Source organism: Sinohyriopsis cumingii, chromosome 6 (assembly GCF_028554795.1).
Source record: "Sinohyriopsis cumingii isolate HCF-2022 chromosome 6, ASM2855479v2, whole genome shotgun sequence".
NCBI classification, from domain to species: domain Eukaryota; kingdom Metazoa; phylum Mollusca; class Bivalvia; order Unionida; family Unionidae; genus Sinohyriopsis; species Sinohyriopsis cumingii.
Genome location: NC_142966.1, coordinates 38,552,719 through 38,577,040, shown reverse-complemented (window position 1 = coordinate 38,577,040; position 24,322 = coordinate 38,552,719). Strand labels below are relative to the sequence as shown.

Below are 24,322 nucleotides of genomic sequence, written 5' to 3'. Positions count from 1 at the left end.
AGAGTGTAGTGCATAACCTGACTGCATCCAGCCCCCCATTTTGTGTAAATCTTGTAGTGAATTTCAGTTTGACAGAGTGTAGTGCATAACCTGACTGCATCCAGCCCAACATTTTGTGTAAATCTTGTAGTGAAGTTCAGTTTAGACTTTACTAAACTAAATCATCTTTACTGTAATTAGTCCTTTTGTTAATTTCCATCCATCTTGATATTTTGTACAGGGTTGTCATGGAGAATCATTATTCTTCAAGGAGTAAACATGTATACACTGCTCTGTTTTGAAATTCAAAAGTTATGTCAAGGTCTTGGAGCAGTTTTTCAATACATTATGGTTATACATTGGATTTCATATATGCATTAAAATACAGGACAGGAATGATGTATTTTATAATTTTGGTAGAAGTGCACTTTCAGTGAAAAATTCAGAAATTTTGCAATTTTCAGCCATTAAACTACACCTTCTCAAAACAAACCTTTTGTAAAAGACATCATGTATCCATTCTGGGAAAATTTGATATTCCCTTTCCAATACAAAACATTTCTAAAAATAATAGTGACTTAGAGTCTTACTCAGTGTGTGTGTGTATGTGTGTGTGTCAGAGAGAGAGAGAGAGAGAGAGAGAGAGAGAGAGAGAGAGAGAAAGTTGACAATCTTACTCCATCATAGAACTTTCTTTGGTTTCCAGGACATGGTCTGTCAAAATCCATGGCATGGACATTTCAATGGGAAACTGAAATTAAGAAAACAAACTAAAATGAGACCATGGTAGAAATATCAATTATCTCCTCTTATATTTGTGTTAAATTGATCCTTACATTATCTCCCCTTATATTTGTGTTAAATTGATCCTTACATTGAAAGTGCAGATATGTTTTATTTGTTTTCCAAACAGTTTTTTATTGACAGCATGTTTTAATGACCTTTTTAAGAATGGCAAAAATATTGGACATGATCAATGGGCATATCTTTTTTTTCTTCAAGAGTAAGAAAAATGTTGACCAAAAAAAGCTGAAAGAAAGGGCCAAATGTTGACAAAAATCAGCAAAGATTCTATGGAATGGTGTCTAACAAACACATATCAGGCCACAATGTAACCCCATAATATTAACACAGTTTCAAAACCTTGAACACAACACTTTAATTCAATAGATTAATGACAATACTGAAAACAAATAGGGTTTCTAATGACCCAGGAAAACAACACCCCTGCCTGCACCGACCCTGTGACCCCTGGAGGGGTAGGATCTTTTTTTTTTCTTTGTAGCTCATTTTTGCATTTAATTTTGACTAAAACGATGAAGTATTGACAATAATGGTGCTATATTTGTTGGCTGAGGAAATGCAACATTTATATTCAATGCAATTGCTATAGTAATGGAATTGGTCATTGATAATTCAGTTTTGAGAGGATGATCAGTTTGGATGCCTTAAAAAAAGAACAGCTGGGTGGGATATGCATGACCCTAATTAATTTTGCATATGGGTGAGCATGTGATCCTTTAGGTGTTTTTTGAGAGATGTGAGAGCATATTTTTCATGGGGTATCAATTTTTGTTATTATTACTGACCAAAAAATATAGTTGCTTCTGCAAAATCTGCAACATCTATTGGCCAAACAAGATCTCCAATGTGAACCTATATGAAAAAAAAGATAGGATGTAACAACATTTCCAAGATAAGTAGGATCAGATTGCTCGGATATGTAATGAAGATGCCTCAAGAAGAATACCCAAGGTAGCCCTCAGATGGACACCTGCTGGTAAGCATAAATGTGGATGCCAAAAGATAACCTGGCAAAGGACAGTGATGACCAAGCTGAAAGAGATGGAGCTTTCCTGGGGTGAGGCACAAGCCATTGCTCAAGACCAGCCTAGAGACGGGACTTTCCTGGGGTGAGGCACAAGCCATTGCTCAAGACTGACCTAGAGACAGGACTTTCCTGAGGCGAGGCATAAGCTATTGCTCAAGACCTACCTAGAGACAGTACTTTCCTGGGGCAAGGCATAAGCCATTGCTCAAGACCGACCTAGAGACGGGACTTACCTGGGGCGAGGCACAAGCCATTGCTCAAGACCAACCTAGAGATGGGACTTTCCTGGGGCGAGGCAAAACCCATTTCTCAAGACCGACCTAGAAACAGGACTTTCCTGGGGTGAGGCATAAGCCATTACTCAAGACCAACCTAGAGATGGGACTTTCCTGGGGCGAGGCAAAACCCATTGCTCAAGACCGACTTAGAAATAGGATTTTCCTGGGGTGAAGCATAAGCCATTGCTCAAGACCGACCTGGATAGTGGAAGATAGTTGCAGTCTTATGTCCCAGGTGGGATGAAGAGAACTAGCTAACGAACCGTTTTTTTTGCGAATTTCATACTTGACACAAATCATGAATTTAAAAGACCCCCAAAACATTGATTAGTCTGTGTAAATGATAGGAATCACTTCCATACCCATGAATTTAAAAGACCCAATAAACATTGATTAGTCTGTGTAAATGATAGGAATCACTCCCACACCCATGAATTTAAAAGACCCAAAAAACATTGATTAGTCTGTGTAAATGATAGGAGTCACTCCCATACCCATGAATTTAAAAGACCCAAAAAACATTGATTAGTCTGTGTAAATGATAGGAATCACTCCCATACCCATGAATTTAAAAGACCCAAAAACATTGATTAGTCTGTGTAAATGACAGGAATCACTCCCATACCCATGAATTTAAAAGACCCAAAAAACATTGATTAGTCTGTGTAAATGACAGGAATCACTCCCATACCCATGAATTTAAAAGACCCAAAAAACATTGATTAGTCTGTGTAAATGATAGGAATCACTCCCATACCCATGAATTTAAAAAACCCAAAAAACATTGATTAGTCTGTGTAAATGATAGGAATCACTCCCATACCCATGAATTTAAAAGACCCAAAAAACATTGATTAGTCTGTGTAAATGATAGGAATCACTCCCATACCCATGAATTTAAAAGACCCAAAAAACATTGATTAGTCTGTGTAAATGACAGGAATCACTCCCACACCCATGAATTTAAAAGACCCAAAAAACATTGATTAGTCTGTGTAAATGATAGGAATCACTCCCATACCCATGAATTTAAAAGACCCAAAAACATTGATTAGTCTCTGTAAATGATAGGAATCACTCCCATACCCATGAATTTAAGTATCAATGAAAATGCCATTTGTCTCAAAACCACAAACTTTAAACCCATGAAAATTTATGAATTCATAAGAGTACATTTGTGTGCCTGTATTCCCATGCAGCTAACCAGGAAAAAAGTAATTACTTTTATACAAAAGTGTTGCAACATAATAAACATATCACATCCTGAACTGAAGAGCCTCCAATTCAATTTTTGCAGACATAATAAACATGTTGTATCCTGAACTGAAGTGCCTCTCATGAAACTGAAATTTAAAGATCCAATTTACATGTTTTGGCAGAGGTATTGTCATTCACTTGTTCTTCCTTACAAATGTCTAAATAAGATTTTGATAAGTGGAGCATTTTATTTCCTGGTTTTAAACTAACTGGGATTTAGAAATTTCACTAGTGTGTTTAGTGAATACCAGTGCAAACTTACAAAATCAGACAGAGTTTCTATCAGCAAGACTTTTTATTATGGCTTTATGGATGCATCAAGTAGCTTAATGACCAAGTCTATCATGAGGTGTACTCAATTATAATAGTTCTGTTTGATCAGTATTCTCATTATGATCATTAAATGTGCATGGAACATCCAGAACTTGTCAAGAATGTACAGTATGAGAAAAGAAATGCTTAAACAAGTGCAGCAGACTGTATATACTGACTGAAATGTACATGTACTGAATGAATGCTGTTCATGACTAAAATGGAGGAATGTACAAGAACAACAACTACATTGTGTGACATGAAAATGTGTACATAGTATTAATGCATGCTCTTCAGCTGTACAAGTGTTTCTATACTGCATGGATTAATTTCTTCAATGAATATTGAACACACAGGCATGAGTTTTGGTTTTCTTCTAAAATTTATATTATATGTAGTAAATAATGAAAGAAGCAAAAACAATTAGCTTTCTAACTGGACAACCATGCAACTGACAAACATTACCAATATACAAGCTTGCCTGGCTACACTTTGATGTGCCTATTAAAAACCCAGTGTGATATAAAGAAACCTGGACTTTATTTACGGTAGGGAATATATGCTGACAAAGTTGGAAGAAATGAACAAAATTAAAGTTACAAATTCTTTAGCATTTTCAGCTATTTAGTTCTATAAAATATTATAATACATTGCTCCTTTTTTTCATCTTGCAACAGGGAGAATGCTGTATACTCATCTGGCAGGTGAAAAATGTGAATTATATGAATAAACATGAATTCTATATTTTTCCTAAATGACTAGAATTTTTAAAAAAATATGAGTTGACAATGTTATTGTACAGTATTTATCTCATCATAAGACCAGGGGATGGCCAAAACATTGATAAAAAATTGGGATTATCCTTTTCTTTTTAAAATGAGAATGGGCTTATCAACAAGAATGGACTTATCACTGGACAGATACAGCAAGTATTATCATCAGGAATGGACTTATCACTGGAAAGATACAGTGCCAGATTAAGGCCCTCCAGGACCCTAAGCACAGAAAATATTATGTGCCCCCCTTTCTACAAAATGTGAAACTAGAGTAATAAAAAAAAATATTAAAAGCTAAAAAGGTGGGAAAATGCCAGTACTGCCATCATTCCAAATCAAAATACATGCAGTGTGAAATGGTCATATATAATTAATTTAATTTTATCATCAACAATTAATTTGAATTTTTGTATGGTACCCTAAGCATATGCTTGGCATGCTTAAAGGTCACTGGCCACCTATATTGTACAAACATGGATATTATTATAGTTATAAACAAAACACATTGGTTCTGTATGCACACCATAAAAATGTTTAATTAGACTTAAAACTCCGCTTTTTTAAATGAAAAAATTATTCAGCAATCTCTGTAAACAATCGGTAATTTCTGCAGGCCAAAACTGGATATGACATACATTTATCCCTTGTATTCAACCTAACCATTCAAGTGTTTCATTTCCCCATGTAAATGTCTATGTGATATATCATACGAACTGACATCTTGCTCATTCTAATTAAAATATTTATATACAATTTTTATGCTAAAAATAAATGCATCTGCACAATGACATTTTCAATTTAAGTCTTCCGGTCAAATTATCAATATTGACTTATAAATCAATAATGCTTAACAGATAATATTCTACAGAATACATATACATTTTGCTAAGGGTAGTGTACATGAGATATTATGACAAATGTACTTAATTTCAGGCTTGAGGTTGTAACACTGCTGCATACAATACACACTCTATTACACATGAGAGAGAGAATAATGTTGAGCATTTTGTCAGTATTTAGTTGCTGCAATATGGATCTCTTATCAGTTAATTTTACTGTTTTTATTTTTCAAGTTGTCTCAGTGTGTGCACGCGTAAATTGAAAGCTTTTCATTACTGGTCAATATCATCAATCATATTTGCTCCATTATTCCGTACAAATTAGAAAGGAAAAAATTTTGTGCTGAATTTGTGCCCCCACCTCACACACACACACACACACACACACACACACGGTACAAAAGAAATTGATAAACATACACTTGTTTGAAAATAAAATGAAAGAAATTAACCTTGCACTGTTATCATACATTCCTTCATTTTTCATCATGCAAAAATTATTTTTAAAAAATATATATCTACGAACTCCGTAATGAAGCGGATGCCTGCTTGTGTATGCATCCTTAGTGTAGTGTGTATCGCTTATATCAAATAACACAGTCACAAATGAGATGAAAATATCACCCGATTGCTTGAAGGCACCTGCCATTTATGCATGATAAATTACTTGTTGCAAACTGACCCAGATTGTATTGTATCCAGGTTAACTATAAGACAGTATCTCGCAAATAAAAAATCATTATTTTAAAATACATAAACTGTGAGTGCAAGTGATAAACTTTTTGCTAGCATGGGTTACAAAAGTCTTATTAAAGCAAGTTATTGTTGTGTATACTATTACCCTGCAAACATCAAGTATGATTACATGTGGCAAACAAATAGAAGCCCTGGTGATAAACACAACTGGCAGGGAGCAAAAAACTCATTGTTTAAACCTACTGACAGGATATCAAATACATAGGTTATTTTATTACAAAGCAAACCTTGGAAACTGACTTTGGTATCTTTTTAGTGTGCCGATTTTTTCTTATGAAGTAGGCCGAGAAAAGGAAGTCAAGTTTGGTTCGTTTGGATTCTTTAAGTGTGCCGATTTCTTTTTTTTTATAAAGTCTGCCAACACAGAGAAGTCAGCATTGATTCTTTTTATCACTATTAATGGGAATTTTCAAAATAAATTGAAACAATGGAACAGTTTTGAAAGCGACACAATCTAATGTGTCATGCACGCATACCGATATAACAGTAAATTAGTTTTCATTAGTTTCATCTAAATATTCCCTATCCATAGTTTATAGTTTATTTTTCAGCAACAAGAAGCATGTACTTCGTCTTGTAGGGATAAATGTACCTCATTTCTGGTTGGTGTCCTCTATAGGTGGGAAATCGTAACTAAGGGGAAGTAACAGCGATGTATACTTCTATTTCAAGTATTTAAATATTTATTTCTTCTTTACACTTGGTAATTTTTTTTGTTCTTTTTGTGCAAGTATAACTACTTTCAATCATGTAATGCAAATCTGATGTAAAAAGAAAAATGTTGGAGTAGGGCTGGTGACCTTTAATGGGTAATCTGACACTGATCATCAGAAATGGACTTATCACTGGATAAATACAACAAGTATTATCATCAGGAATGGACTTATCAATGGAAAGATACAGCAAGTATTATCATCAGGAATGGACTTATCACTGGATAAATACAGCAAGTAACACAGATTAAATATACCTGGATTCTTGCACCATTTGTCATCTCCAGAAAAAATTCTCTGAACCACAGTTGTGATAAGTCACAGCAGTTTTGAAGGGTCTCTAAAAAGAAAAAAATTATTTGGTACAATGTCTAAATATTTTGAATCAACTGTTTTCTGTTAGCCACTAATGGAATGTAGTACTGACAAAAATTTACAACTCTATACTGTGAGTATGATAACTATTATGGATAAAGTTGAGGTTCTGTAAACCATTAATGACACAGGTCTACCAAAGATGGTCTACCTGTGCAGTAATGATGGTACCAAAGATGGTCTACCTGTGCAGTAATGATGGTACCAAAGATGGTCTACCTGTGCAGTAATGATGGTACCAAAGATGGTCTACCTGTGCATTAATTAGGAACCTCATATTGCCAGAGGCATACTTATAAATGAAAGTACTTGCAAAATTAACACCTTTATCAAAATCACCAAACACTGATACACACAAAATTTAATAAATTCAAATCATCAAATATAAATGTCTTTAATTAAAAGTTGGAGATGAGTAAAAAAAAAAAAGAGTACAAAACTCCGAAAGTTCCAGAGTGCAGAAAAAGGAAAACTCCAAAAGATCCAGAAAGAAAAAGGTTTTCATATATAATTTCAACTGTATGACAGTTTCCTCTCACCACTGACATAAGTATATAAACAGACCTATATCATCAAATTTCCATAGGCCATGTGGTTCCTCTGACCATTGACATTTGTATATAAACAGACCATTATTAAGTTTCATGTCTGTACAAGCAACATTGCTGACAGAATGGAACTTAACATAATCTACAGAGAACCAAAAGCAGGTCACTGTGACCATGAGTAGAGCTCTTCAAGATGAATGTGCTCCTAAAGTCTGATGACGGCAAATACAGAAAGAAGAACATTATTTTCATTTAGTGGATTGGCCATCAGGAAGTATATACATATACATTTGTTACAAACATTGATGGTGACATGTTTAATAGATAATGATACCCTTACATGCTTACATAGACATATGCACATAGATACATATACCCTGAGATAGTGTGATAAGCACAAACACACGCATAAACATCCATACCTGCATTTATTGTATGCATTGTGTATGATACAAAGTAAGAATATAACACATTCATTTGGAACCTTTAAATTGTTAAATCAATATATGTGTGAGCTAAAATACAAGCTCTTTCAGGAGAAGTTACAAAATGTGTCATGAATGTATATATATATGGTATCCAACATGGTTTACTTAATAGTAACATAAGCACATTATACTTGAATTATTACACAGCAATAGTATCATAAGCACATTATACTTGAAATATTACACAGTAATATTATCATAAGCACATTATACTTGAATTATTACACAGCAATAGTATCATAAGCACATTATACTTGAAATATTACACAGTAATATTATCATAAGCACATTATACTTGAATTATTACACAGTAATAGTATCAAAAGCACATTATACTTGAATTATTACACAGTATAATGCATGAATTACACAATGAAAAGGAGAATGTAACTTTAGGTAGTATTTATCATATTATTACAATCAATTAGTGTTCTGTGAATATAGTCATGCAGATTTCTAACAGCGGTAGTTTTAGTGGAATTGAGTAATTTGATACATTTCAACATACTTGAACCTCTCCAAAAATAAGAATTTATATACTTATATATTTATATACTTATATATTTATATACTTATATATTTATATACTTATATATTTATATACTTATATATTTATATACTTATATATTTATATACTTATATATTTATTTACTTATATATTTATATACTTATATATTTATATACTTATAGATATTTATATACTTATATATTTATATACTTATATATTTATATACTTCCTTCTTAGTAGCAAATAACATTCTAAAACAAAATGATAGTCATCTTCCAGCACACTGCAATAATTACAAATTCTTTGATCTAGTGGGGTGCTATGTGGTCACCATGAAATAGAGTTAAATACCAAACATTAACTACAGATGTGTGACAAAATGGTTACAATGACTTCCTATTGCTGTGGTGAGGAATAACACCAAACCAAAAGCATCTTTTAGTTTTCATTACTGCTTATGCAACACTTTAAGAGAAACAAGAATCCAGTGAAGGGAATGATGTTCTACTATCCAAAAGAATTTCCAAGAATTCAAGATAAGACCATTTCTTCTCTTTAACTGCTGAGTGTTGCAGCCAACACCGGTAATCTTTAAGCAATAATTTGTTCATAGCCACTGTGACAGCCACAGTGGGACCATTAGAAGAGTTCTGTCCAAATGCCATGCTGACATGACATATTTAGGAGACATTAAATAATTGGGAGACATGACATATTTAGGAGACATGACATATTTAGGAAAATTAATGCCATAGTCACCATGACAGATGTAAGATCACACCATTTTTATGTAGGACCAACTAGACATCATAAGAAGTCTTTTAGTAAAACCCATGTTGATATGATCATCCAAATTTGGAGAAGTAATACCAAGATTTGTAAGATGGCCACTGATGGCTATTTTTAAGATGGCTATACTGAATGTCTGGCAGCAATGTTTTCATTTAGGAACAACTTGATAAGATAATAAGTCTTTCAGTTTAAACCCCATGCTGATATTGCCATTCATTCATAAGGAACAACTTGATAACATAATAAGTCTTTCAGTGAAAACCCCATGCTGATATCGACATTCATTCATAAGGAACAACTTGATTACATAATAAGTCTTTCTGTGAAAACCCATTGCTGATATTGCCATTCACACATAAGGAACAACCTGATTACATAATAAGTCTTTCAGTGAAAACCACATGCTGATATTGTCATTCATTCATAAGGAACAACTTGATAACATAATAAGTCTTTCAGTGAAAACCCCATGCTGATATTGCCATTCACTCATAAGGAACAACTTGATTACATAATAAGTCTTTCAGTGAAAACCCCATGCTGATATTGCCATTCATTCATAAGGAACAACTTGATAACATAATAAGTCTTTCAGTGAAAACCCCATGCTGATATTGCCATTCACTCATAAGGAACAACTTGATTACATAATAAGTCTTTCAGTGAAAACCCCATGCTGATATTGCCATTCACTCATAAGGAACAACCTGATTACATAATAAGTCTTTCAGTGAAAACCCATTGCTGATATTGCCATTCACTCATAAGGAACAACTTGATAACATAATAAGTCTTTCAGTGAAAACCCATTGCTGATATTGCCATTCACTCATAAGGAACAACTTGATAACATAATAAGTCTTTCAGTGAAAACCCCATGCTGATATTGCCATTCATTCATAAGGAACAACTTGATAACATAATAAGTCTTTCAGTGAAAACCCATTGCTGATATTGCCATTCACTCATAAGGAACAACTTGATAACATAATAAGTCTTTCAGTGAAAACCCCATGCTGATATTGCCATTCATTCATAAGGAACAACTTGATAACATAATAAGTCTTTCAGTAAAAACCCCATGCTTATCTTGCCATTCACTCATAAGGAACAACTTGATAACATAATAAGTCTTTCAGTGAAAACCCCATGCTGATATTGCCATTCACTCATAAGGAACAACTTGATAACATAATAAGTCTTTCAGTGAAAACCCATTGCTGATATTGCCATTCATTCATAAGGAACAACTTGATAACATAATAAGTCTTTCAGTGAAAACCCCATGCTGATATTGCCATTCATTCATAAGGAACAACTTGATAACATAATAAGTCTTTCAGTGAAAACCCCATGCTGATATTGCCATTCATTCATAAGGAACAACTTGATAACATAATAAGTCTTTCAGTAAAAACCCCATGCTTATCTTGCCATTCATTCATAAGGAACAACTTGATAACATAGTAAGTCTTTCAGTGAAAACCCCATGCTGATATCGACATTCATTCATAAGGAATAGTGCTAATAAGATTCTCAAGATGACAGCATTGTCAGACATAATGGATGTTTGAGAAGCACCATTTTCTTTAGGTCAAATAGGCATTACAAGGTGAAAACTCCATGTCAATATGACTTTTGTTAGATGAGTAACACTAACATGATTTTCAAGATAGCCATTCTGTGGGGCATATTGAACATCAGATTGGCACCATTTTCATGTAAGCCTGACTAGGCATCATAAATAAAACCATGTTGACATCAACTTCCATTCAGGATGAATAGCAAAATCATCAAGATGGCTGCTGTGGTGGCCACATTAGACATCAGATTAGCACCATTTTGATTTCAAAACTCAACCAAACATCACAAAAAGTCTTCTGGTGAAAAGCCCATTTCAATTTAAGTTTCCATTCAGAATGAGTAGTGATAACAAGATTTTCATGATCAGTGCTGTGGTAACCATATTAGATGTCTGAGAGCAGCACAATTTTCCTTTAGGATCAATCAGACTATAGGATGTTTGTGAGTTTAAAGTTTCATGACAATACTGCAAGTAGTTTAGATGGAGTAGCAGTAAGAAACAATGGACAGACGGATGCTGCTGGCAAAAAGCGATCCAATTAGTTCTCCTGGTCTATGACCAGTAGTGCTAAAAACAAAACATCCAAGAATACACTGACAACTACAATAATTTCAACAACAGCAATAACAACACTACTGGAAACACAATACCCATGGTATGCATGTAAGACACAATGTGCCAGAGCTGGATAAAACAAAATGTTCAAATGATGACGAAATCTAATTGGGTCACATGCCCAGGTCAGTCAGGTTCTGAGTAATGGCACTAACAAGACTGGCTTTAAATTTCATCCAAAAAGATTGACCAACCCCCACCCACCCCAATTAATAAAAAGGCCAGGATGCACATGACACAGTCTATGATCAAAGCAAGGTCAAAAGGATGTGCAAGAATGCCACATAACTGCTTTAATTTCATAATGAAATTCATCCAACAAATTAACAAAATCCATTATGGGGTTTAGGAAATACAAACAATTGAACAAAATCAATTATGGGGTTTAGGAAATACAAACAAATGAACAAAATCAATTATGGGGTTTAGGAAATACAAACAATTGAACAAAATCCATTATGGGGTTTAGGAAATACAAACAATTGAACAAAATCCATTATGGGGTTTAGGAAATACAAACAATTGAAAAGACTTTGACCTTACAGCAAATTTTCTATGTCTTTGACCTTGACCTAGGATAAAATGTGTGTCACTGAATGAAAACTGACTTAGCTTCATAATGATTTCATTCCCAAGTGTGAAGAAAATCCGTAATGGGGTTTAGGAAATAGCAGTGTAATAAATAATTACATAGTTCATCTCCAATCTGACTTGTTTCCAGTAGCCATTGTAATCATTATCATACAGAAAATGAATTCAAACTAGAGTGATCATTGCCTCTTTTCTAACTAAAGAAATATCTATGATCCTTGATCACCACATTGGAACTTTTAATAATTTTAAAATTTAGAATTTGTTGACTTTTAATCAGCACTATAAAGCCAGTATATACAGACATACTGTTAACCATACAGACATACTGTTAACCATGCAGACATAATGTTAACCATACAGACATACTGTTAACCATACAGACATACTGTTAACCATACAGACATACTGTTAACCATACAGACATAATGTTAACCATACAGACATACTGTTAACCATACAGACATAATGTTAACCATACAGACATACTGTTAACCATACAGACATACTGTTAACCATACAGACATACTGTTAACCATACAGACATACTGTTAACCATGCAGACATAATGTTAACCATACAGACATACTGTTAACCATACAGACATACTGTTAACCATACAAACATAATGTTAACCATACAGACATACTGTTAACCATACAGACATACTGTTAATCATACAGACATACTGTTAACCATACAGACATACTGTTAACCACACAGGCATACTGTTAACCATACAGGCATGAAGTTAAACCACCTACATTAAACCCAACCAATAGCAACAAAAATGATGGGGGAGAATTGATTCATTGACAAGTGTTTTGTCATACAATGACCATAATATTTAACAAGTATCATGGTAATCAATCAAAAACTGCAGGATCAGTGGTACTAACAAGATTGTCACATGACACATTAAGCCAGGCACGTAGCTAGACCATTTTTCATCATATGCAAATATAGAATGGTGACGACTTTCCCCTTGTCATGTAGGGAACAACAGAGAAAGTGGTTGCATAAACTCATTGTAAACACTGGTCATGAAATCATGGAGTGATTTGTATCATATCAAGGCTGATTGCAATGCTAACAAATCATTAAAATAATTGGTCTCAAATCCATTTTTGTTTTTCTTGTCAAACTTTTCATACTCAGCTGCATATCTACCTGTAGGCATATAGTTACACCAATAAGAAACAAGATGAAAAGGTCAAGAACTTTAACAGATATGAACAGAGCAAGTGATTTGTTATCTTTAAGTGATAACTGTAATATTTATCAAGTGTAATGGCAATCCATCAAACACAGCAGGACTAGCAGCACTACTGAAGATGGATGGATGGATGGATGGATGGATGGATGGATGGATGGATGGATGGATGGATGGATGGATGGATGGATAGATGGATGGATGGATGGATGGATGGGTGGGTGGATGGATGGATGGATGGATGGACAGACTAATAAAAGTATAAATATATGACCCTACTTCTTTATAGAACCTGGAGTTAAATATAAAGAGATAATTTTCTTACCACCAAAATTTAGGAGATAGTTCCAATAGAATGATTTCTGGTGGAAAGATTCCATACTTGCGACACTATGAGAATCAAAATCTTTCCTGGAAGTTTTCTTTGCCAGACCTTTGTTGGAGATTACAGACTCAAGCATTGTTCTCACCATATATAGCTGAAAAAGATAGAAATATGGAATGTATTTTCATCAAGAGGCCCATGTGGACCAGATTTAGCTCACATAACATACATTAATCAAAAAGACCATCGTAGTAATAGAGCAGTTGACTTGGGTGGAAGATTTCAGGATAGAATTTGGTGGTATCTGACATGTTAATTTCTTTGCATTGAGTAACTACAGCTGGATAAGATAGTACATTAGCATCTTATGTGTTCATGCCAGGACTCCATCAATCATACCTGGTCTGATATGGAAGTTTTTAAGACAAAGTCATTCATTGATAGTTTTAATATACTAGTAACAGCTGGTTACTATGCCTGATGGGGTATAAGTATCAGTTGCAAGTTTTCTACCTAGTTGCTATAAAAGCCACAACATTGTTTGGCAAGCTGCCCAGAACACAACAGAGTCTGAGCAAAGGTTGACAGGCTGTTCTGTGGAAGAAACTGAAAATAGATTTTCAATTAATTTGCTATGGAAGTCAAACCATTGCTTAGGGAGTCATATCAGATAAAAATGATCTAAGAAACACTCCAAGTTTGACTGAAATTGGAATCAGCTCAGCCATGTTATGAGAGTAAAAAACAGGTTTTCTGCCTATTAGTTGCTAGGAAAGCAAAACTGTTGCCATGACAACACATATTTTAATAGCAAATGTTCTAACAAACATTCATATAAAGCTTTTTCAAGAATGTTACGTCTATTTTGAAGAAGTTCAAATATGTCAAACTTGCCTCAGTTGTTTTTGGTAAGGTTGCACACCACCACATGTGGGACAAATTAAGGTAACAAATATCTCATAAACATCAAATTTTATGAAGATTAGCCCAGCCAAACAAGACAAGAAGTCAAAATAGCTGCATCACTGCAAATGGATCCACTCCAACTAAAATTTTGATAGAGCTTGTCTTTAGAAACTACCCTATCAGACTTAGTTGAAATGTTCTGATCCATTCTTGAGAAAAGTTGAAAACAGGTTTATCATGTATTTGCTAATGAAAATACACCATTGTATGGGGAGCTATACTGGGTAAATTTTGATAAAAGATTTCCTCAGAAACAGTCATACCAAATTTGATCAAAACTTACTCAGACATTATAGAGAAGAAGTTGATAATAGGTTTACCAACTGGTTGCAAAGGATGCCATTCCTAGTTCCTAAAAGGAGCGATCTCAAACAAATTTCTATAAATATGTCCTTGGAAACATTCCTAATGGGTTTGATGAAAAGCATCTTAGCAAGCTGGAATAGGTTTTCCATTTGGTTGCTATGGAAGCCACATCATTTATTAGGGTGCCACTCCAAACATAAATTTGGTAGAACATGTACTTTGAAACACACCTACCAAGTTTGATCAAAACTGGCCCAGCAGTTTTGGGGAAGTTGAAAATAGCATCATGAATGGACAATACACAATGGCTGACAGTTGTTCAATGTATGCCAGATGCAGGGCTAAATTCCATAAGCACACTTGACATGATAAACAGTTCAGCTAAAAATATCACCCAATCATAAACATGTATAGGTCTTTCTCATAATAAATATCAAACATCTTGATGAAATTAGCCTATTAACCGAGTTTGATTAAAGTTGGGTCAGAAATACAGTCCGTCAAGTGGTGAGAATCTCTGCCTAATTATAATTAAGGTCCCCACAATAATATGCAATCTTCAAGAATTCAATAATGCATGGGATATATGCAGATTAACAAGGTGCTCTTGCATTTGACTGGCATGTTATTTGGTGATCTTCCATGTCATTGGCATGTTATGAGGTGATCTTGCATGTGACTGGCATGTTATGAGGTGATCTTGCATGGGATTGGCATGTTATGAGGTGATCTTGCATGTGATTGACATGTTACCAAGTAATCTTGCATGTGACTGGTATGTTATTTGGTGATCTTGTATGTCATTGGCATGTTATGAGGTGATCTTGAATGTGATTGACATGTTACCAAGTGATCTTGCATGTGACTGGTATGTTACCTGGTGATTTTGCATGTGACTAACATATTACCTGGTGACTGTGCATGTAACTGGCATTTTATAAAGTGATCTTGCATGTGACTGGCATGCTACAAGATAATTATCAGTACAATTACGAGTTTTACCCAGAAGATGAAAAAAATCACCTTGCTTGGATCTTGCTCATAATTGTAATCCCGATATAAACCAATTTACCAAGTTTGATCAAAATTGGATTGGAGATAGTCTCTAGAGTGTCAACATAACAATCCCAGAAATCACATGCATTATCAGACTCATTCCAGATCTTCATTACAGAACTTAATATTTAAACTTTGATCAAAACAAGATAAAAAATATGGTTTTCAGAGTGTCAACAAACTCAGTCTATCAGGTGAAGGTCAGCTCATTAACATGTATGGATCTGGTTCATTGTCGAACTATTCAAAAATCTTTAAGAAATATGTATCTAATTGAGTTTGATCAAAATTGGATAAAAAAATATGGCTTCCAGAGTAGTAAATAACTAAGCTAATCAATGCAAAATCAGCTCATTACTAGGCATGGATCATGTTCATTACTGACTTTGTCCAAGGTCTTCATTATATGAACCTATATGCCAAGTTTGATCAAATCAGATAAAAACATGGCTTCCAGACTGGTAGTAAGCAAATGTTGAATGACATATAATGGATGATGCAGGACCATGCCATAAGCCCACCTGACCTTACCAACAGAGAACTAACAAGTGAGCTATTAGGTCTAAGTATATCATTGTATGAATTTAGCAAATCTCATCTTCATTCAAGCTGTCTACAGAAGATGACTAGATCTGGGTACATCAAATAAAGACGCACTGCTAAGAAAGTCAAATAGATAAATCAGATATAATTAGCAAATTCCCCATCTACCAAGTTTCATTCTTTAACCTCAAATGACTTTAAAGTTATAGAGTGGAAAGGACAGTCGTAAAAAGATGGACAGATCGATGGACAGCAGCATCAATACTTTGGAAAAAGGTAGGAGGCAATTTGTTGACAAATTCAAGATTGATTCAAGACTACAAAGCAGACTCAGAGGCATTATTGAAACTGGTCTTATCCTCTATGGACAACTCATGTATGCTTGTCTTATCTCTTCAGACAACTCATTTACTTTAGTTTAATCCTCTATGGACAACTCATTCATACCAGTCTTATCCTCTATGGACAACTCATTTACTTTAGTCTAATCCTCTATGGACAACTCATTCACACCAGTCTTATCCTCTATGGACAACTCATTCACACCAGTCTTATCCTCTATGGACAACTCATTCACACCAGTCTTATCCTCTATGGAAAAACTCTTTTGTGCTAGTCTTATCTCTATGGACAACTCATTCATGCTAGTCTTATCTCTATGGACAACTCATTCATGCTTGTCTTAACCTCTGTCGACAACTCATTTACATCAGTCTTATCCTCTACAGACAACTCCAGCATGTATTTGGCATTCATGATACAGCCTTACTGTGGTTCAAGTCCTACTTGGTCAACAGGACACAAATTGTGTCTGCAAATGGAATACACTCCAGCCCAGTTGATCTATGTTGTGGTGTTACACAGGGGTCTGTTCTTGGACCTGTCCTCTTCATTCTATACACTCAGCCACTCTCAAGTGTCATAGATCATCATCCAGTGTCTCACCAATTGTACGCTGATGACACCCAAATATACAAATCTAGCCACCCAACTGAAGTTGGTGCATTTCTGATGTGAAATCATGGATGACATGTAACAAGCTGCAGATGAATGATCTGATCTGATCACAACAAGAAGACTTTCTAATTCACATCCTTTACCTCAAACAATAAATATCAGCAATGCCAACATTAAATTCACACAATCAGTACGAAACCTACGAAATTCACACAATCAGTACGAAACCTAGGTGTTACCCTGGACAGTACTCTCACATTGCACCAATATGTCATGAACACATGCTAGGCTGCATATCTTGAGCTGCGACGCATCAGCTCAATTCGCAAATATCTTTCAGTTGATGCCACTAAAACACTTGTGTGTTCATTAGTACTTTCAAGACTGGACTATTGTAACTCAATTCTGTCTGGTTCATCTCAATATCTACTCCAGAAACTTCAAAAAGTTCAAAATACAGCTGCTCGGATCATACTTAGAGTACCATGATCAGAGCACACCTCCCCACTGCTCTGTACCCTACACTGGCTATCCATCCAATCCAGAATCAAACACAAAATTTGTTCTTTTTCTCTGTCGGACTCTAGTCCAACATACCTATCCGACCTCACCCATGTGTACACACCAGCAAGATACTTACGCTCCTCTTCTGACAATCGTATACCCATTATTCCCACTATGAAAACAAAGTCATATGGACAGCGTTCTTTTGCATACCAGGGCCCAGCAACGTGGAATGAATTGCCCACTGAACTTAGACACAAAGACACAGTGGTCACATTCAAGAGGGCTCTAAAAACTCACTTATTTCAACTGCAAGAACAAACTTAAAGGCCTAATAATGTTTCCTACCTTAAATATTCTCAGCATGTTTTTTATTTTTTTAAATGTTTTTTTAATTTCATGGTGTTTGTTTTTTGTAATAATATTATTATATATGTTTTTTATCTTATAGGTGTTGTCTAATGTTGTAAAGCACTTAGCACTTCTAAAGATTAGGCACTATACAAAGTCCTCATTATTATTATTACTAATATGATTAACCTCTATTGACAACTCATTTACACTAGTCTTAACCTCTATTGACAACTCATTTACACTAGTATTAATTTTTATAGACAGCTCATTTATTTTAGTCTTATCTTCTATGGTCAACTCATTTAAGCCAGTCTTAACATCTACAGACAACTCATCTACACTAGATTTATCCTCTATGGACACCTCATTTATGCTTGTCTTATCCTCTATGGACAACTCATTTGCACTAGGCTTATCTTCTATGGACAACTCATTTGCACTAGGCTTATCTTCTATGGACAACTCATTTGCACTAGGCTTATCTTCTATGGACAACTCATTTGCACTAGGCTTATCTTCAACTCATTTGCACTAGGCTTATCTTCTATGGACAACTCATTTACACTAGGCTTATCTTCTATGGACAACTCATTTGCACTAGGCTTATCTTCTATGGACAACTCATTTGCACTAGGCTTATCCTCCATGGACAACTCATTTGCACTAGGCTTATCCTCTATGGACAACTCATTTGCACTAGGCTTATCTTCTATGGACATTTGCACTAGGCTTATCCTCTATGGACAACTCATTTGCACTAGGCTTATCCTCTATGGACAACTCATTTGCACTAGGCTTATCTTCTATGGACAACTCATTTGCACTAGGCTTATCTTCTATGGACAACTCATTTATGCTTGTCTTATCCTCTATGGACAACTCATTTGCACTAGGCTTATCTTCTATGGACAACTCATTTATGCTAGTCATATCCTTTATTGACAACTCATTCATGCTATTCTCAACCTCTATGGACAACTCAATTATGCTTGTCTTATCATCTATGGACAATTGAATTAATCTAATCTTAACCTCTACAATTTCTGAATTTAACTGGTCTTATCCTCTATGAACAACTACATTTAACTAGTAATATATAAAAGAAAACAACCCAACTGAGCTTAACAATGCTTACCTTTATATTAATTGAATTAGCCTTTTTCTCTATGAACAATTTAATTGAACTAGTCGTAACCTCTATGGACAACTCACCTGAACTAGTCTTACCCTCTCAACTCAATTTACCTAGTTATATCACCCATGAACAACTCATGCTTACCTGTACATTCAAACAAGATGTGAAGAATGCTGATAGACACAGTTTCTTACTGTCTCCTTTGAAAATAGACAAACCAAATCAATTACAAACCCACAAGACTAAATTCAGATCTTACATCATGAGAAGTATCAATGCAGGTTTACCTGTGTGCCAGAAGGGCCAACTCTTTTCCTTGGGACTTGAATGGGAAACCCTTCATTAGAATCCTTCTTGCCTTTCAGAGCTGGGTCATTAGAGGGCTCAATTCCACTCAGCCAATCAACACAAGAGTCCCTTATGGAAAGCAGTACCCTGAAAATTCAGAATGAAATTAAAAGAAAAGAGGTTTAGTTTGAGATTAGAAAGGAAAATCACAAGATGCATGCAATTTTAGCATGCACTGGGACTAAGCTGGAAGGTATGTGATGAACATTAAGGACAATTTCGACAACAATGTGACAATGATGATGATGGTGGTGGTCATGGTGGTGACATTGGTGATGATGATGATTATGGTTATTATAATGATAATGATGGTGGTGCTGGTAATGATAATGACAATGATGCTAAAATGATGACATGCAAAGTAACAGTGAATATGCTACAATGATGACATGCATAGTAACAGTGAATATGCTACAATGATGACATGCATTGTAACAGTGATTATGCTAAAATGATGACATGCATTGTAACAGTGAATATGCTACAATGATGACATGCATTGTAACAGTGAATATGCTACAATGATGACATGCATTGTAAAAGTGAATATGCTACAATGATGACATGCATTGTAACAGTGAATATGCAACAATGATGACATGCATTGTAACAGTGAATATGCTACAATGATGACATGCATTGTAACAGTGAATATGCTACAGTGATGACATGCATTGTAACAGTGAATATGCTACAATGATGACATGCATTGTAACAGTGAATATGCTACAATGATGACATGCATTGTAACAGTGAATATGCTACAATGATGACACGCATTGTAACAGTGAATATGCTACAATGATGACACGCATTGTAACAGTGAATATGCTACAGTGATGACATGCATTGTAACAGTGAATATGCTACAATTACTATTATTATTATTATTACTATTATTTGTATTATTGACAGACAAATGACACTTGACAAACAGATGATGTACAATGGAAACAGAATCCTACAATAATCTCACTTGGCCTTGCAATCTAATTTGTTAATAAAACTAAAATAAAATCTTAATAAAACTATTGAAAACAAAGCCACTGGAAAAGTGACTGTTATCATACATTTTCACTAAATGAGTTCAAAAGAAACCACCACACTTCAAAGTCAGAGAACTGTAAATCAAATGAGAAACTTAATCTTGTTAATGGTTTTGCTGAGAATCATAAACCGAATGAGAAACTTACATATTGTTAATGGTTTTGCTGAGAACCATAAACCAAATGAGAAACTTATGTCTTGTTAATGGTTTCACTGAGAACCATTAACCGAATGAGAAACTTATATCTTGTTAATGGTTTTGCTGAGAACTGTAAACCAAATGAGAAACTTACATCTTGTTAATGGTCTTGCTGTTTTTAACAGATCTTCTCAAGGGTTCCCGAAGCTCAACTTGAACTAAGTCTTGTAACTCTGCATACATATGACTGTGAATGGCATCTGTCAACATGGATTCCATTCTGGACATTTTCACCTGAAGACCTTTTACCATGGCAATGACCTCCACAAGGGCAAATTTTTCTTCATTGCTGTAGTTGTACTTGGTAGACTATTAATTAAAACATATAATAATGAATTAAATATGCGCATGATGTGTATGAATATAGATAGAAACTTTCATGGAAAGAAAGAAATTGGGATGCAAGTTTGTATACATGCATGCATACATACATAACCTATATATACAGTTCTCCATTACTGAAAATAATTTGTATACATGTGTTTGTAAAAGGTGGGTGGGAGTAGTTGAAAAACTCCAAGAGCTTCCCAAGCAAAAGTGTGCATCTAGATTGGTCCAATAATCTCATGCATGAATATAAAGAATAGCTATATTAATCTATGTGTTCTTTCTTAAAATTAGACTAGTTATGTATCAAGTATGCTTATGTCTTAGGATGACCATTAAAAACTAGAGCACCTTATTTTTCAAAAATAACTTAGTATTTAGTACTAATCAAGTTCTGATTTAGGTCGGTGAAAAGTCTGTAAGGTTGATTTTCACTCAGAAAACATCACTTATTCCAATGTTTCTTTGCTTTAATAGAGTAATGCAAGAATGTTTTTTACATCTCATAAAGTTATTATGATTGCAAGGTCTCCCAGAGTTTTCATTAATGGAAAATTCAGTTCATGTGGCACTGCAGCAATGTTTGTATCACAGTATGGTGTACTAATCTAGACACTGGGGCAACATTTGTATCACAGTGATGGTGTAATAGTCTAGACACTGGGGCAAGATTTGTATCACAGTTATGGTGTACTAGTCTAGACACTGGGGCAACATTTGTATCACAGTGATGGTGTACTAGTCTAGACACTGGGGCAACATTTGTATCTCAGTGATGGCGTAATAGTCTAGACACTGGGGCAACATTTGTATCACAGTGATGGCGTACTAGTCTAGACACTGGGGCAACATTTGTATCTCAGTGATGGTATACTAGTCTAGACACTGGGGCAACATTTGTATCACAGTGATGGTGTACTAGTCTAGACACTGGGGCAACATTTGTATCTCAGTGATGGTGTACTAGTCTAGACACTGGGGCAACATTTCTATCACAGTGATGGTGTACTAGTCTAGACACTGGGGCAACATTTGTATCTCAGTGATGGTGTACTAGTCTAGACACTGGGGCAACATTTCTATCACAGTGATGGTGTACTAGTCTAGACACTGGGGCAACATTTCTATCACAGTGATAGTGTACTCAGTCAAGGCTGACAAATCAGCCCTTAAATCTGTACTGGAATGTTGAATGGAGTGGGGTCTGATCTCACCAATTCATAAAGCTTTACAATTATTGCAGACAAATTTGTCTGTACCACTTAAGTGTACATAATGATCATTTTAAATACTGCAGCATATTTCCATATCAAATCCTATGTTTGACAACTCATAAATTCACACAGAATAACAAAACCCTACCTCTTGCCACCATTTGGAATTACCAAACTGCATTGGCAGATATAATCAGCTGTTCCATCAATATCAAGGACCAATCAGATGTGACTTCACATATTTAAAACGTTTCTTTTAGTAATGTGCCCTAATTGGCTTTGAATTTGTCATGTGATGAATACCTTGGAAAGTGACTATTATCATGGTCAACAACAAGTCATATTACAAAATGGACTGACATTGTTCTGAGTAGTCTGAGTAAAACATAATATTAACTCAACCTTTATATAGTCTCATGTTTTCATCAACCTGTGATAATAGTCACATGACAAGATATCCATCACATGACAGTGAATTATATGATCAAAATAACCATTCTGAATGAGTGAAGTCACATCTGATTGGTTCTTTAATACTAGTGGATTATCTCAGATGTTGCCCATTAATTGGAAATGGCAACACAAAACTAAAGGTTGAGTCATTGCATGTGGACATACAAGTTGTCATAAATTAGATTTTATATGGAAATATCTTGTATGGATCATCAAAGACATTCAACCAAAGAATCATCATAGAAAAATATCAGTAGTGTTTCCATATGAATAATAAGTGAACTTGTGTTGCAGACAAATCCATCTACAATAATTGCAGTTTTATGAATAGGTGAGATAAGATCCCAAACCAAGCAACATATCAGTACAGGTTTGGTGGCTGATGTTTGAGACTTTACTCAGCAGACTTCCCTGCCTGTATTAATTTTGCTTCTAAGTCAGCATGCTTAAATGAGGTGGAAGTTGCTGTTAATAGAACACTAGCAGACCTACATTAATAAAAGCCTTTGTTCTAAGTGCACCAGCTTCATGTATTTCAGCTAAATTAATCAACATGTAATTTCATATAGACTGTCAGTCTATATAATGAATTTGTGTGACAGGTTGGACTTAAATGGTTATGAGCTTTTTTTCAGGAGACATTATGCAAATGAGGAAGATTAAAAGGACCACTGCCTGCCATCTGATTAATATTAAAAAACTTAGATTTTGATTGTTAATAATTCATGTGGGTTATGGCACCCATTGTCTAGGCTGCATGCACAAACCCTAATTATTTCAACCATGCACACATCACCATATAATTATTCAACAAAATTGATTTTATTGGTATTCCTGTATAGCAGACATGCTGGCATGATTAACCAGTAACTAATTCTTATCTTAGTACAATAGCAATCTGGATTCCTATAGCAGAAATCAAGTTATATAAGATTATTTTAGAGAAATACAAATATATACCAAACAGAGCTGAAAGTGACATGCCTGGATCCTACAAAAGAGTGCTGGATAACATTAACATAATATTTAAATAGGAATAAATAACATTATTGAATAGGTTAGAGAATTTATATTGATATTCTACATAGAGTCAAACCTGGTTTCATGGGTTACAGCACCCATCACCTTGCCT

At 34.8% G+C, this 24,322-nt stretch overlaps 1 protein-coding gene across 3 annotated transcripts in view; it reads right to left on the bottom strand.

Moving 5' to 3' along the window:
* LOC149796741 (cytoplasmic FMR1-interacting protein 1-like) overlaps nt 1-24,322 on the bottom strand; it is a 190,522-nt gene that overhangs the window by 114,472 nt on the left and 51,728 nt on the right. For all 3 annotated transcript variants that reach the window (XM_089961391.1, XM_089961389.1, XM_089961390.1), the window contains 5 exons: nt 21,291-21,505; nt 19,890-20,037; nt 13,782-13,935; nt 6,999-7,081; nt 657-730 (listed from right to left, as the gene is read on the bottom strand). In XM_089961391.1, coding sequence (XP_089817517.1) covers nt 657-730; nt 6,999-7,081; nt 13,782-13,935; nt 19,890-20,037; nt 21,291-21,505 — 674 coding nt within the window. The remainder of the gene's footprint in view (nt 1-656; nt 731-6,998; nt 7,082-13,781; nt 13,936-19,889; nt 20,038-21,290; nt 21,506-24,322) is intronic.